At 34.0% G+C, this 16,903-nt stretch overlaps 2 protein-coding genes across 2 annotated transcripts; both read left to right on the top strand.

Moving 5' to 3' along the window:
* The first annotated feature begins 445 nt into the window (after positions 1 to 445).
* On the top strand, positions 446 to 2,321 carry LOC114763331 (trihelix transcription factor ASIL2). Its single transcript, XM_028952957.1, has 2 exons — positions 446 to 2,095; positions 2,133 to 2,321. The coding sequence occupies exon 1, from the start codon at positions 903 to 905 to the stop codon at positions 1,902 to 1,904; it is 1,002 nt and encodes a 333-aa protein (XP_028808790.1). The 5' UTR covers positions 446 to 902; the 3' UTR covers positions 1,905 to 2,095; positions 2,133 to 2,321.
* A 10,827-nt stretch (positions 2,322 to 13,148) lies between these two features.
* Positions 13,149 to 16,119, top strand: LOC114763308 (UPF0481 protein At3g47200-like). The gene is made up of 3 exons (XM_028952930.1): positions 13,149 to 13,204; positions 14,121 to 14,939; positions 15,337 to 16,119. Exons 2-3 carry the CDS (start codon positions 14,134 to 14,136, stop codon positions 15,977 to 15,979), a joined length of 1,449 nt encoding a protein of 482 aa, XP_028808763.1. The 5' UTR covers positions 13,149 to 13,204; positions 14,121 to 14,133; the 3' UTR covers positions 15,980 to 16,119.
* The last annotated feature ends 784 nt before the right edge of the window (positions 16,120 to 16,903 follow it).

Raw genomic sequence — 16,903 nt, 5'->3', positions numbered from 1 at the left:
AAGAGGCCTTGCTTACGCCGTCAACCGCGCCGTCCATCCACCGTTGCCGGTGGGTAAACGTTAAAACATTAATGGGAGTGTGGGGGTGACCACTAACTCTTCCACCCACTCAAACCACCGTCAACCAAACCCATATCGTATTGTGCTATTATTATCATGATTATTATTATTATTTTACGAACAACAGATTACTTTCGTTTTTTAACCTCCAGATTTGATTTTGATCCCTAGAATGTTCTTTGTTATCTAGCTCCTTAACACTAATTAGCTTTATTAACCATAAATACCCACCTTATAATTTTAAATATTTCAAAATATTTTTAGATACTAATATAATAAATTCAATTTCTTAAAATAACGTGAATCAATAAAGACTTAAACACACTACTATATAAAATTAGGGGGGTGAGAGGAAATGCATTTTATGGTATTATGTTTTTGGATTAGTTAGGTGCTTAGGTTCAGTGGTTCACTGTGGATGATGGACGATGATGACGAGGAAGAAGGATGGAGATATGGTAAGGTAATGGCCAAAGTCAGAGGTGGACCTCCTCTCCTCTCTTCATGGCGTGGCAAGCGTGCGCCACCTTATCCCCGCGGCGCACGTTAGCCAACCTCTCTCTCTCCTCCCACCTAAGCGGTGGTGGCCTCCTCATCCTTCTAGATCTCTTTTTCAGCCGCACACCCCTCCCTCTCACCCACCACCCACCCCACCCCCTACCTCCCTCCTTTATCGCCTCTCTCTTCCCCATGTCTCTCTCCTCCACCACCCTTCTCCTCCTTTCTGCCTCTTCTTCCGTCTTGCTATTCTGCGCCGCCGTTCTTATCCTTCGCCCGCCGTGTCTGATCTGACCCCCACTCTCTGACGTTGTTTCGCTTAATTGTTTTTTCGTTTCGTTCCCATGGCTTCGCCTTCTTCGCCGGTGGATTCTGCCCCTCCTCCTGATCCACCCTCTGCAGTGCCTCTTCCCCTCTCGGCGCCACCGTCGTCTCGCCGTCTTCCGCCGCCGTGCTGGTCCCCCGATGAGACTGTGGCTCTGATCGACGCGTATCGTGACAAATGGTATTCCCTTGGTCGGGGAAATTTGAAGGCGACTCATTGGCAGGAGGTTGCCGATGTGGTAACGACTCGTTGTCCGAATGCGTCCCCGCCTAAGACCGCCGTCCAGTGCCGCCACAAGATGGAGAAGCTCCGTAAGCGGTACCGCACCGAGATCCAGCGTGCCCGGTCTTTGCCGGTTGCCCGATTCAATTCTTCGTGGGTCCATTTCAAGCGCATGGATTCTATGGAGAAAGGTCCTTCCCCTGTTAAAGCTGAGAACAATTCTGATAGCCCTGATGAGATTGACCATGACGACGACGAGGAGGATCAAGATTTGTACGAGGAATTTAAGAATGCTGGTGGGTCTAACACCAGGAGCTTGAATAAATTGTATAGGAACGGAATTGGCGGTGGTTCTGATGGCGGCGTCGGTGGAGGCGGATTTCGCATTCGGATTCCGACCGGGGTGAGTATAGCACAACCTGGCACCAAGTTTTACGGGAAGCTTGGTGATCAGAAATTTAACTCGAATTCGAACTCTGCCGCACCTAGCTCTAATTGCAGCCCCAATTACGGCACAAGGATTTTGAAAGAGAGAAGCGGACTGGGGAAGAGGGAGAGAGAGAGGGATCCAGTGGGAGAGATGGTGACTGCAATTAAGGTCTTAGGAGATGGGTTTGTGAGGATGGAGCACATGAAGATGGAGATGGCGAGAGAGATTGAAACCATGAGGATGGACATGGAAATGAAACGAACTGAGATGATTTTGGAGTCTCAACAACGGATTGTTGAGGCATTTGCTAAGGCAGTTTCAGAGAAGAAGAAGAAGGCTAAGAGAATGCCATCACCTTCAGAACCATAGACACTTATTGGGTATACTTCTTAACTTTGTAGAGTAATGGAACTAGACTCGGGAGGCCAATAAGTTAATATCTCTCCGAACTAAGATATGTGAGTTCCCTAGTTCAGGTTTTTCTGTTTAGATTTTGTTTCTCTTTTTCTGTCTCATTTTGTAAGTCAAGGGGAATTGGAACTTCATATGATCAGTTTTAGGTTTTTTTTTTTTTTGATCAGATATGATCAGTTTTAGGTTGATGGTGGATGAATGTAGATTTACTGTGAATTTTCTGGTCTCAATCATGTCTATGTCTATTTTTATCAAGCCAAATGATTCAGATCAGAGAACAGAGTTGTTTCAGTTTGAAGAGTCCCTGGCTCATTTCATGTAGTGTGTGCTGACATTGTGAGGAATAATTCAATAAAGTAAGTTAGCCCTCCAGCCGTGATATAGCATTACAAACAAATGGGACTTATTAAAACAAGCTGAAGAACATCAAAGTTCTGAGAGTTTAAATAGAGAACTTGAGCCTTGGAACTTATTTTGTCATGCATATTCTGAATATTTGTAGTATTTTAACCAATTCTGCTGCATTACAAATGTTTTGGTGATTAAGAACATTGGATGTTTGATCTCATATTGGGTGGCAAATGATGGAGAAGGTCATATTATGAAAGCCGGGGGTGTTTTAAGGATGTAATCCATGTTTCGCTTTTAATTTGTTGGTTCTCAGTACAGTAGTAAGTGGACTGAACATTACAGCCTCCACATCTGGCACTGGTACAAAAAAGAGACGTTGAAATTAGTACTCCCTTTGTTCTTTAAAATTTCAAGACTATCCTCAGTAAGCAGCATTTTGGCCAAAAAAACAAGTTTAAGCAAGAAGCATAAAACACACAGAATATTTAACCAAAACTAATTATTGCTTCAGGCAAAAGGAGAATTACAAAAATTTAACTTGTATATATAAAGAATTAACTTGAAAATTTCTTTTTATTTGGGACTCATTTATAATTTTCTGTCAGATATTGTCTTGTCCTAGGGACCATGGGTAAAGAAGTGGAGGGTGTGTATTGGTAATTTAACGTTATATTTCCAATAGTATATTTATAGAAAAAAATTTGACAAATTTGTACAGGGATAAGTACAGGATTCCTCCACAATCTTCTTCAACTCGGGGTAATTTCTAAAGAATGAAATAACATAATGTAACGGGATATTTTTATGGGGGAATTACAATCAAGTCTCACAGAAGAGAAATAATTATCAAAATGTCTTAATAACAATATCAACAGTCTATAATGACAAGTCCTATAGTGAGAATAACAACTTTTGAGACTTGTTTTTCAATTGTTTTTTTTACTTAGGACCTCATTATAATTTTCCGTATTTTTATTCTTTAGACAAAGTCACAAGGACATATATTATAAAGCATATCTTGTTCTTAGATTTTTTTTCCCCAAAGAAATAATGATAAGTCCTATGATATATCACTTCTGAAATTAAATATAAGAACTACACAACACTTTTTACCCTAAATATAATGTACTCCTCTGATCCTTAATATAAGACATATTTAACTAATTTGATTAGATTAAGAAAATTAGAAAAGTTAGTTAATTATGAGAAATATAACATGTTTTTCCTAAAACACCATAATAATCTTCCTTAATATCCTCTCTAAAACAACCTTCTTAAATAAACGGATAAATTTAACTTTTTCATAGTAATTTTAAGAAATAACTTTTTATAACCAAACCATGCTAAATAAAAACTCAAATTATATCACAATCATCTACACTAACTAATTATATAATATTGTTATCCGTGATAGAAAAGAGCAGCACCCAGTCATACATCCTATCACGGATAAAAGAACTTTTCTTAACTCATTCAAATACAAACTATATAAGAAAGAATCAATCTTATCTAATATGATTATAAAACAACATATAATATAGCTTATAAATCAAAATATTAAAAATTAAATCTTAATTTATATTTTATAATAAATTCATAAACAAATCACATGCGATCCTAGGCCTTTGGCCACCTATCAGCACACATACCACAATAGTACACTCAAAGGACATAAGAAATAATAATGCATGAATCAATTAAAAACAATTTTTCATAAGGTGACAATATACAGGATACAATATAGCTCATAAATTGATGAGACACTACAAGTTGCTAATGTAGCTTTACTTCTCCTGAGCCTTCCTTGACGTCCCTCCTTTAAAGCTTTCACCTGAAAAATGTTAAACAATAGAGATAAGACAACGTCTCAATAACTAAATCCCTATCTATCACACACACTAGCATGGGCTAGCGAGGTATCAGGTGGGATACACAGAGTTAATAATAGTCAATAGATACTTATCTAACAGTTGAACTCACAATAACCTATAGATCAAATATATCTGCCAATCTCATGCAACTGATAATTTCAAAAGAGATAATATACTTTTCATTTATTCAAAAGATATAAACATCAATGAAAATTCCATGTTATATGCAGTCCATGAACCCCAAATCTATCCTTATATTCTCCTTATTTTCGCCAACTGGACCTATGGGCTAAGTTCTTTCCATTTGACTGGTTACTCTGACAAGCTCATCACACGAGTGATATAGACCGGTCAAAGACCATAGAGCATTCTGTGAACCATAGGTCCCCCCTCAAAGAACTAGTGGGGTGTCGCAGTCTCTCAAAGAGCTAGTGGGACAATAACAGTGGTCAATTATAGAGTTCCGTATGGAGGCTGATACCACGTGGTAAGTATATAAATCTTAATAACTCCAATCATCTCCTTCCCCCACTCAAACTAGATGCAAAGAGCTCAAAATAATACATTTATATGTATAATCAACAGAATTCCAGAATAACACCTTATATCATAATCATTAATTTCTATCAATGCAAATGATTTCAACCCTTTTCAAAATAGTACCCCACAAGACAGTTCATACAAAACATAATATATGTATATGAAACTTGACTATAAAATCACTCACCAACCTCATACCAATGCATGTAACAGATAAAATTTAGTTATCTTGTCTCCTAGCTAACAATCAAATACAACCAAAGTCCAGCTTCAAAAACGCCACAATAGGGTTTATATCTACAAACAAAATTAAAGTGTTATCTCTATAGTATTAGAGTAGGCTACTTATAAAATCCTAACATCTAACTCTTCCTCTAAAAGCTTTAATTTTTTACTCAGAATTCTAGCCTAAAAGACCTTTTTTTAAGGTTTGGAACAAGAACATATATATATGATTTAGACTCGATTCCTAAATTTTTCTTGCTTAAATATATCCTTTGATTATTAGATTATATTATTAGAATTATTAAATTCAGAACGTAGATAGAAAAACCCCAATTTATAATTTTTGTTTTATCTTCGAAGGACTTAGATAAATAGATTTAATACAAGTTAGGTTATTCTCACTATAGAAGTAAAACCCTTAGTCTGATAGTTAAATTTAATTTCCTATCTATCATGATACTATCCTCCAAATTATGACTCAATCTAACGGTGGACGAAGCTAAAAATAATAATTTACTATTTAGGATTATATCTGCTAAATCTAAAAACACAAGTTGAAAACGTACCTAATAACTTGTAACATGGAGATTGACATGACGATCCAACCGTTCAAATTGACGATTTGGATGTCCCAAATAGGCTGACCAAATATTAATCCGATCCAACGGTTAATGCACTTAAAACCAGCACTTTTCTGAAGCTACCTTAGATATGTGCGAAAATTATTTACTCCCTCTAAGCATCACCCACTACTTCTTATATATAGGCTCCTCAAGCTCCTTCACTCTAGTGACTAGTCGATACGGGGACTTCTATACCATTGCTATTTTATCCATCTTCCTATTATTTAGTCAATGTGGGACTTCTTAATATTACTATATTACTCATTTTCTCATACACACACATGCATAAAAATCAGAATTATTTTAATTGCATATATATATTTAACCTCTACCTATTCTATAAAAATATGTTTAAATATTAGAGATATGAAAATTAGGATGTTACACTCTCTCCCTCTTCTACTTAATTATAGTGGAGGGAGATCCAGAAGAGTAATTTAGAAAAAAATTAATAAATATAAGAAATAGGTCTTATATTTAGGATCAAAATCAACTCAATAATTAGATTCTATATTAAGGATCAGAGCAGTATCAATTTACTTTTTCTCTTAAATTAATTTTTTAAAAACATCCTTATTGATTATATATAATAAAGGAGTTTTCAAAGGTAATTACAATATACTACCTCCGGTCCTTAATATTAGATCCTGTTTAACTTTTATTTTGGTCTCAAATAAAGACTCCAATCTATTTTGTCTCTCATATTTATACCTTTTGTCCTGAAGTAATTCTTCTAACAATAGTAGTGCTAGGCAATACACTTGATTAGTAAGGATATTTTAGAAAAGACAACACCTATTTGTTATAAATAAAAAACCTAATTTCATTCCTTAATCTCCTCAAATTAGTCAACTAGCTCTTATAATTAAGACCGGAAGTAGTATATGATTAAAAAGCGTATATTAAGAAAATAAATATATATTTGTTATAAATGATTATCTTGATTATTTTTTTAATATTCTCAAATTAATTATTCATTTTCAAAAAAAGGAAGAGGGAGTATAGTGTGAATTTCAGGCGTGTCCTTATCGTATATGCACAACGGCAGGGAGATGCACCTTGCACAGAGTACATCTCTCTAATCTCTATCTAACCCGTCCCTTAAGCATGAGTTATCATTGCGTTGGCGAGCATCATGGCCGCTAATTTACCCATTTTAAGGAAACACCTTTTTTTGGGGGAAGAAGGCCCCCACAAGTCGGGACATTAATTTTTGTCCCAAAAAAAAAAAAGGCTTAACAAAAAGGTTCAAACATGTTCTGGGCCCGAATGAAAGATTTGTTAACTTTGTCCAAATTTCACCCAGATGCCTTATAACATAATGAATTAATATTTATATTTTTATTAAAAATACTAATATTTAGTATCCGATAATGTATCAAATAGAATTATCTTTAATAAGAAATATTCTATGTAGCAAAATAAATAAATAAATAAATCTCACGTCTTAAACTTGCAATTAAATCTTATTTTTTAAGAGAATAAAATATGGTAATTAGAGTGAAGAATTGAGTAGGCAATAAATGCTGCTGGACATCATAATTGAACATATATGCTCCCTCTTATCCATAATATAAGAACTCTTCTTTTAAAAAATTTGGTCGAAAATATAAGATGTTAATAGAATTAGTTTCAATACTTATCATTTTGATGAGCACTCTAAACTCATCAAATTTGAACCATTTATATCTGATTTGAATGATTTAGATTTAAAGTTTTTAATAAATTATTTTTAAGTAGAAAAAACTATTTTTTTTGAAAGAACAATAGTTAGTCTCAAAATAATTATTTTTAAATAAATAAAAATAAAAAATAAATCAAATTTGAACCATCCAAATGAGATATGGATGATCCAGATCTGATGAGTTTATGGTACTTATCAAAATGATAATTTTTGAAATTGATTCCGAGGTTGATAGGGTAAATTAATGATAGGTTTTCTTTTTTACCATTGGCTACAAGGAGGAAAAAGAGCTTTAAATGCATGAGATATAAGAAAAAATTTTACAATTACATTCTTTAATAAGGGTAAAATAGGTAAATGTTACTCCTTTGGTTCTATTTATAGGACATAGAGAGAAGGTTTTTTTTAATCTTATTTATAAGTCACTTTATTAAATTTTTACCATGAATGTATTATATTATCCTTCATTTATTATAATATAGAGAGTTATTTTTTTTTTAAAGGAGTATATATTAAATAGGATAAAGTTGGAAAGTTGCTATATTTTAATGAAGAGTTAATATAATTTAAGGTTTTCTTTAGTCTGTGTGAAACACGTTAGAAGTGCCTTATAAATAGGACTATAAGAGCATCAATTTAAAACACAGCTAATGACTTAAACTAACATTTCTTTGTTTGTGAGAAAGTTTAACTAACGTCTTATAATATGGACCATAAGGAGTTTAAAACCATAGACCCAACAGAATCATATCTATTGTTATATTATACTTCCTTTGGTCCTTGTTATAAGCTTCAAATAACTAATTTATAGACAATAAATAATTAGTTAAAATTAATTAAAAGCAATAAACATGTTAGAAATATAATTTTGTTTTCAAATATACTCTTATAATAAATAAGAAAAAAGTATGATAAAGAATGTGTAGGAAAATGTGATAAGAAAGAGTAATGTACATGCAAATCAGTGCTTCAAATAAATATGCGCCAAAACCCATCAAATGTAGCGGTTAATTCAGAACTAATTAAGATCAAGCATCGAATCTTTGTTTACCCACTGAAACTTGAGCGCGCAGAGACACACACAGAACTGCAGAGTATTGATATATTGTTCCATTTATAATTGGAGAACTGTCTAATATTGTGTTGGAATCCCGTTAAGCTGTCTCTGGTATCGACCATTTGCCAGCTCCTTCCAGATGTGTCTCATTTCCATCTATAATACCATAATCCCTACTCGGCATTGTGTGAAGCCATTTACATGTATAATCAATAATAATTGCCCATCATTGATGCTTAATATTTGGTAAAATGCAAGAATATATAACTCTGAACTCGCACGGCTGATTCTTTCACGATCTTAAAATACACTTTTAACGTTGGGGAGGCCTTTTAATGTTGAGTTTAAAGGGTATGCGTGGTCGAGTGACGCAAATTTGCAAGACGTCAAAAATAACTTCATATGACGACATAGAAAATAAATTCCGTTCAATGTTGGAAACTCATTCATAGTCTTACCTAAAGGAGATTATAGTCCTTACAATCCGCGGGAGACACTCAATAGTCTTACCAAATAAAGATCTACACATGATGTATTTTGTATTTTTTTTTTGTTTTAATGCATACACATTAACTAAACCTATTGCATCTTCTAATAAGCCGGTCTGGGTTTATTACAAGTTAAGCTTCAGCTCTCAGAAATCAAGAGAAGGAGGAGAAGGAGAAGAAGAAGGATGGATGGTAAATAATGGTCCTATTGATCATGATACAGATGATGACGAAGATTAATTGAGCCAAAGAAGAGAAAGAGCGTATGAAATGGAAGAAGAGTTGTTGGAATATAATATTATGGAGTGGTTTGTATTTTCTTTTACCATTTCTTTATTTGTGCTGCTTCGGTTAGGTTGAGTGGATTGCTTTGTTTAGTTACTGAATTGTATATGTTGCTGAGTATTATCCACAACAGTGTCGAATTTAACCTTTTTATTTTTCCCTGCTGAAATGGTTTTGGCAATATTTATTTGACCATATAGAAGGCATAGAAATGAAAGAGAACGATATGCATATTTTCAGTCTTATGAGCTAACAAGCGAAACCGCTTGGGAAGGCGGGATTGACCTTGCACCTCAAAGGGTGAGCCTAAGGTCGCTGTACCACAAGGACTTCAGCACTACATGCATTTTATATCCCCTTGATCAAGAACTTGGATATTGATTGCAACTGACTTTTATAGGATTGTTTAAAAGAATTTTTCAATCATATTTTATGAAATATATGAATTAAGTATGTGATAGGAGTTTTGTTTCGGATTACGTGAATAAGTGCTGGTGGGATCCAATATACTTGTGATCCCAAACAAGCACCAAGGCTTCAAAAATCAGTTTCGGGATTCAAACAAGTAAGGAATCTACTGATGAGTTCTGTAAAAATTCTTCCATTTATTAGTTTCCTCTAACGATTAAAAAAGAAAAAGAAAAAAATGATATACTTATCAAAGAAACAATGATATGCTTATCAACCTAAGTGTGCAATGTTTCCTCATCAACATGATCATGCGTATATGATTAAGGGAGGTAATAAATTACATATTTATCTTGAAAAAATTAATCGATTAAGGTGCAAATTTATTAGGAAGAATTTACTCAGGAGTGCTGGGTACTTGAAAAGTTTTTTTGGGTGTAAATTTGTTTCAAAGTTTAAAATTATAACAATATTGCCTCTTACAGTTAAAAAACTAACATTAACAATTAAAATAGTAATATTGACTATTACTATTTTTAACGGTAGGGAATAATATTAATATGATTTTAAACTTTCAGAGTAAATTAATTTGCACCCAAAAAAAATTTGGATGCTAAATGAAAACTTTCAAAGTTTGTAACTTAACCCAAAGATAATTCATCCAAAGAACGATCCCACATAGCTCAAAGCAACAAATGTGAATATATGGGGAAGCTGATTGTAGTGGATTGACTAAGTTGTAGACTTAGATTTCGTTTCCCAGAAACTTAGTGACTGATCATGTTGGGGTGAAGAACGACTCCTTAGTCGTCTTAGCTCCATGTCAAAAATAACTAAATTAATATACTATAGTGCACGATATGAGTCGTATTCACTTTAAGGAACCTCGAAAAAGATCCTTAGTAACTAAGTATGCGAAAGATAAAATTGACTTAGAAAGGGATTGATTTTCTTTTTTAACTAACTAATTGGCAAAATTTAAAAGGATGCAAAATGAGTAAATAATTTTTGGATTTTTAGTTTATAAAATAAATATAGATGAAATAAATGAAGAGAATTAACAAGTGATAACAAAGGAATGACAATCCTCTAGCACAATGATTTAGACTATTATTACTTCAATTAATTTAGGAGTTAGCTAAATTCAAAAGACTTCAAGGGTCACCCTTTAAACTCAGTTTAATTTGAATAATCAACATCAAGACACCTTGAATATTAATTATTCACAATTAGACTGTTTTAATACAATTAGCTAAAGAGAATCAAAGAAAAGCAATTAACATTTTTAGTTCAATAACTAAGCAACCTTGAATTATTACTGAATATTCACAATAATTTCAAAACATAATCTAAGTACAATGTAAAGAAATTAAAGTTAATCACAGCATAATGTCAAAAGGATAATCAAAGATCCCAACAACTACAACCAATTTCAATACAAATATAAATCATCATGGCATATCCAAGTATTACAAAATTCATCCTAAAACCTAAGAATCGCAATTATAATGAAAGAAGTAAAGATCGAAAGAGTTGAAACTCCCCTTTGAAACTTCAAGTTCAAGCCATAAACACTGCTCTAGAGGATTAGAGGATTTAACTACACCTAACCATCACCACAGCTCCAACCTAGCTACAATTCGATTCAGACATGGAATAACGTTTAAGATGATAGTGAACAGTGGAGGATATTGAAAAAAAATGGCGGACAGCAGCAAATTGCGTCGAACTCTTCGCTGCCACCAGCAAGAAGATGACGATGATGATGGTTTTGAGTTGTGGTGAGTGCCGCGTAAGTGTGGGTGGTGTGCCTGCCTCTGTCGCGCGTCCTCTGGTCTCACTGGTTCTGCTGCGCCAAGAAGAAGGACAATGAAGTCGATGGTGATGATGGATTTGAATGGAGATGGGAAATGATGGTTTGGACTGATAAGAGTGAAGGAATTGCCGAGAATGAGGAGTATGAAGAATGATCGAAGACTACTTCAAGCCTCACACTGGACCCCTGTTTCTTTCTTTCTTTTCTTCGGCAGGGCAGACTATGGAATTGGGGGTATATCCAACTAAGGCCTTGTTTGGTTAGGGGAAATAGGAAATAGGTTTAGGGTTACCTAAAGAGTGTTTGGGAATAAGTGTAGGCAAAGTGGAAAGGAATTGAAATCTTTGAGGAGTAGAAAATCCATGAAATTTTGGTTCTCTTAGAAATTCTTTTCCTCTCTACGACAAAGTAATGATTTGGCTTGCCCAAGTTCCTAATTATTACTTGAAAAATAATTCAACTAAATGTAATATCATATAATCCCAAGGACGCAAATATTTAGAAATTAAAAATCATATAATTATTATCAATTAATAGCAATTAAGTACGTAATTTCTAAAATGTCATAAGCACTCAATGAAGCCAAATAATCATGATTTAAGCCATAAAAATGTCCTAAAACTCATAAAATAAATAATGAAAATACATATGTTATAAGGATTTGTCATGGGGAAAGCAAAACCCATGTGATGGTTATTATAAGTTTTGTTAGACTTTGAGAAAAGAAAGACCAGTGATAGTAATTTTTTTTAATTTACAAATGTCACCCTGATAATTGTGCTATTTAAATAATCACCCTGATAATTGTGCTATTTAAATAATGTTGATAGCATAAACTGGCCATACTAAATTATTTATGATCAGAAGCAGGGTTGTTTGAGGTGGAGACCTGTAATTACAATTGCTCCACGTGCTCAATAGCTGATTTAAAATTATGGGTGTGTACCATTTAAAAAGAAAAAGAAACAGCATGAGAATATCTTTGGTTTTTTCTCTACTTTTCAGTCATTTAATCTTAATACTATTTGTTTTAAACCACGATTTTTGTGGCAATTATTGTTATTTTTTAAAATTAAACTTGATATATTATTATTTAAGAATGTTTTGTCAATTTTTAAAACTTGTCGGCATTTTATTAACAGTGTTATATCATAATTGAAAAGACATTTTATAAAATTAAAAGTTTAAGATAAAATTAATATTGTATAAAATTAAAGCGCTAAATGTGAACTTAAATATCTTATTTTTATAAGTACAATACTTACATTAAATTTTTTTTAAAATATTCTTAGCCTGTCCCAGTTCTTAGACTTATAACGAGTTGAAGTGTGAAGCAACCATATAGTCTATCGGTTGAGGGCCACTATCTCCATCCGGATTTAAATGAGGATGACGAAAAAGTCAATGGTCACCGCTATGTATTAATTAAATAGGTAGAAAACATGAATTAACAAATTAAACATTTGAATATGCCTAACCATTTTCTGATTTTCCCATTTCTTTTAATATGTACAAACGTCAAAATCTGTATAGACAAGTGCCACAAGTGATACCTACTAGGTAAACGCCAAAAACCATATGAACAAAAATAGCCATTAATGAATGTGATAGACGTGTCTCTGTGTGTGTCATACAACAGCCTGGGGTCCCTGCAAGTTTAGTTTTTCAATCTTTTAATCAAAGTTGCTCCTTCTTGCAAATGTGAATGATCCAACCGTCAATTCTTTCTCATTAATATTTTAACTCATAAATTATTACCTCTCTCAGTCATATAGGAAAAAACGCGGTGTTAATTTCTTCACTATAAATAGAGGCGCTGAGTTCTTGCCACAACACACGTCGAGTAGACAACTTTTCCAATGCAAAGAGGCCATTTTCTGAGTTGAAAGTACAACAACTCATTCCAGGTAGAGTAAATTATATGTCCTCTTCTTCTTACTTTGCTCCCGTTTTTGAAGAAAAATTGGAGGGGCCAGTGCTATTGCGGGTTTCTTGATATCTTTCTTTTCTTGCATGATACACTGATCTCTCTCTTTCTCTCTTTATACGCTTTGCAGTTTGATGTTCTTCCTCCTGCTGATCTTTCAGACTAACCCTTTTTTTAACATGCTACTTCGTTTTTCTTCCTCATGATCCATCTTTCTTTTAGGGATCCATTACTGGGACTTTAAAAGCAATTAATGTTTGTGTTTCAATGATTTTTGCAAGTGAAAGTGATTTATATTCCATTTGAAATCTGCTTGCTCTACTGATCTCAAGCAAGCGAATACAGAGAGGAGAGAATGAGAGAAAACAAGAACTTGATAGTTTTGGAACAAAAAATCTAGGAGTTTCATATGTGGTCCTCCTGCTCCTAGGCACATCCTAGAATAGATAGATAATACTGTTCTTAATATGCAATTTAGTTTGTACTTCAAATTAAGCTATAAATTAGATTTTATAACAAGGACAAGAGGCAGTACTTGTTATTATAAGGCACTTGATGGGGCACTAATTAAGTTTTTTTCAATAAAAATATATTTTATTTCTAGAGTAAATTAATAGCTTAACCACCTTTTTTAAGTTCGGATGAGGTAGTTAACGTTGCCTTACAATAAGAATAAGATGGAGTGTATATATATATATTCCAAACTAGCTTCTACCCCATGTCTTTAATATAAAACTCACTTTAATAAAGAAAACTGATTACAAAGTAGATCTTATATTAAGTCCTCGAGGGTAGTATTTTTTTTTTTCCCCCAAAAAGAAGAAAAGTTTGAACACTACAATATTGCTTTTGGTTTAAAATGTATTTATCATCACTTTCTCTTCTTACTTGCTCAGAGGCTCCGACTCAATGGCATCTGATTCAGACTGTGGTGCGAAATCGATAAATGAATGTGAAATGGTGAGACAAATTAAGATAGACATAAAGGGGCTACAGGAGCAACAAGAAGTGGACACATTTCAGCATGGCATTTACAGAGTCCAATGCACTCTTCGAGATCTGAACAAGGAAGCCTATACTCCTCAGTTGATCTCAATAGGACCCATTCACTATGGCCAGGAAAAGCTAATTCCAATGCAAAAGCAGAAACTGCGATACTTTCATCTCTTCTGGTTTCGTGTCAGCGACGACAAACGAATGACGAATTTCAAAGAGTTCTTGAAAAATGAAGAACAGGTCATACGCCATCTTTATGCTGAGGAGTTCAAGGAGATCAAGAGTGAAGAGTTCGTGAGTATGCTGCTCTTGGATTCCGTCTTCATCATGGAGCTGTTTCTGAGGTTTTCATCGGAGGAGAAAGATAAAGATGATCCTATACTGAACCAAACTTGGCTGAAACTGAGTATCCAGAGAGACTTGATGGTACTTGAAAACCAGATTCCATTCTACATCTTGGATAAGTTATATACAACTGTCGTCCCTGAGATTTGTCAGGCATATGAAAGATTTATTGACCTGGCCTCTGAGTACTTCAAGAGTTTTGATCCGTATGCAAGGTTCGATCCTGTTGAAACCCTACTAAAGCCAGATAAGGATTCCAAGATCTCGTCAAAAAGTGGCAATAATCGTTCAGCTAATGGCCCCAAAAAGAGGTATTCTGCAAGATTGCAGGAGCACGGGATCAATAATGCGAAACATTTCACTGATTTGATCAGGTATTTACAACTTTACCTAAAATCTTAAGAAAAAGAAAAAGAAAAGTCTTTTGCATGCAATAGTAAAAGCGAATATATAAACAATAGTAATTACAAATCTTTACGACTTTTTCGATATAATAAGCTTTTACCCGCATCAATATTGTTGTTATTTCTATTATTATACTCTCACTTATTTATTAAGGAGTGTGTAATTTCAACACAAATGATTAAAGATGGTATCTTTTAGGAAAACCAACTATATTTTTAACAAATAATTAATTTAACTAATTTTCTTAATTTTTGCAAATTAGTTATCTAGTTCCTATATATATATAGGGATCAATGGGAGTGCTATCTAGAATAAAAATGGCTATATGATGAGAAACACACAAACTGACACATTCTGATGGCATAGGTCCTTCTACGTCAATGATTTGGAACTCAAGCCCTTGCCTTCTACAAATGCAAGGAGTGCAACGAAGTTGCGAGAAGCAGGAGTAAGCTTTGAAAAAGTTAAGAAAAAGAAGTTGCTTTGTATAAAATTCAAGAAACATCCAATTTTGAGTTGGTTTCTCTGCTTGGGTTGCAAGCCAGCTTTGAGATGCTTCAAAGCCCGTTTAAGAACGCCCCAGTTCAAAGTAGACCACACAACAGAATGTGTTTTAAGGAACCTCATGGCCCTGGAACAGTATCATTATGAAGATAAACCCTATGTTTGCAATTATGCCTCGCTCCTTGATTCTCTCATACACACCAGCGATGACGTGGAGTTGCTGGTTGAGAAGGAAGTCATTGTCCATGAACTTGGGAGCAACAAAGAAGTGGCCGTCCTAGTTAATGGTCTGTGCAAGAATGTCATGACCAAGGGGACCTGTTATAAGCGTATTATAGATGACCTGAATAAACACTACGAAAACCCCTGGAATCATACAATGGCTGCTCTCAATTTGGTGTACTTCCGAGACACTTGGAGAACAAGTTCCACTGTGATAGGAATCGCTATCCTTATATATACGATGCTCAACTTTTACAAACTTCTTCGTGGCTTCTTTTCTTAGATGCCAAACATGTTACAAATTACTTGACTCGGCTATATTTGTAGTTGCATGTTATCGTTTATTTCAGTCGGAAGTTTAGTAGTTGAGCTACTCGCTGGATGTAGAACTATGTTGTTTAATTTCAGACTTGTATTCTAAGACTCAGGACTCTCGATTCTTCTTTTGCATGTCTTATTGTAGCGTTCTGTCACTAACGAAAAAAGGATTTATATCACTATTAATTAAAATCAACAATGAGAACAGGACAGGGGAAGAAGGGGAAGAAAATTGAGGTAGGAGAAGTGGAGAGAAATACAAGAGGAGGTACTTAAACTTGTAATTTCATTAATGATGAAGAGGTGGTAAGGAAGCTCTAACCTTAAGGAATAAAATATGAAAAATATAAATCTCAATATTTAAATAAATCTTGGCCAAATAAAACAGAAAATGCTGAATCTTTAAGATAAAGTAAATTTACGTTTTGTATCCCATCAACGAGGTACTATACTTTATTGTTTCTTAATTTTCCCAAATTATTTCTTGAATTCTTCGGAAAACACCTCTCGGATAGGATGATGGTAACTGGTAAGCAACATTTCAACTTCGCCATGTTCACTAATTTTTTTGGGTGTGTATTTGGGCCTTCCCTCCTCGTCTCCAATAAACATTTTCCCCAATCACTTCCCCATTCGGCCAAACACACACACATTAGACACTTTGCTCTTATTCTCCTTTTCGAGATGATTCATGTATATATATTACCCAATAACCAAATATTTCAATTCATTTATTAATCAAATCAACTTAGCTTTGTAATTCTGAAATTTTACGTTCAAAAACATTAAATAAACAAACTGATCACTTGGGGGGGGGGTCATGATTTTCTGTGAACAAATATCAATACGAGAACTATAATACACAAGAATAGCACAAATTCTCACTTCA

The sequence above is a fragment of the Neltuma alba genome, unplaced genomic scaffold (genome assembly GCF_004799145.2).
Source record: "Neltuma alba isolate B1F8T4 unplaced genomic scaffold, ASM479914v2 tig00011274_pilon, whole genome shotgun sequence".
NCBI lineage: Eukaryota > Viridiplantae > Streptophyta > Magnoliopsida > Fabales > Fabaceae > Neltuma > Neltuma alba.
This window is presented reverse-complemented; position numbering and strand designations above follow the sequence as displayed.

Bases quoted from the DNA above. Each gene is read 5' to 3' on its own strand.
- LOC114763331 (XM_028952957.1), top strand. From the start codon at position 903: ATGGCTTCGCCTTCTTCGCCGGTGGATTCTGCCCCTCCTCCTGATCCA.
- LOC114763308 (XM_028952930.1), top strand. From the start codon at position 14,134: ATGGCATCTGATTCAGACTGTGGTGCGAAATCGATAAATGAATGTGAA. The intron at 14,940-15,336 runs GTATTTACAACT...CTGATGGCATAG, and splicing joins CATTTCACTGATTTGATCAG to GTCCTTCTACGTCAATGATT.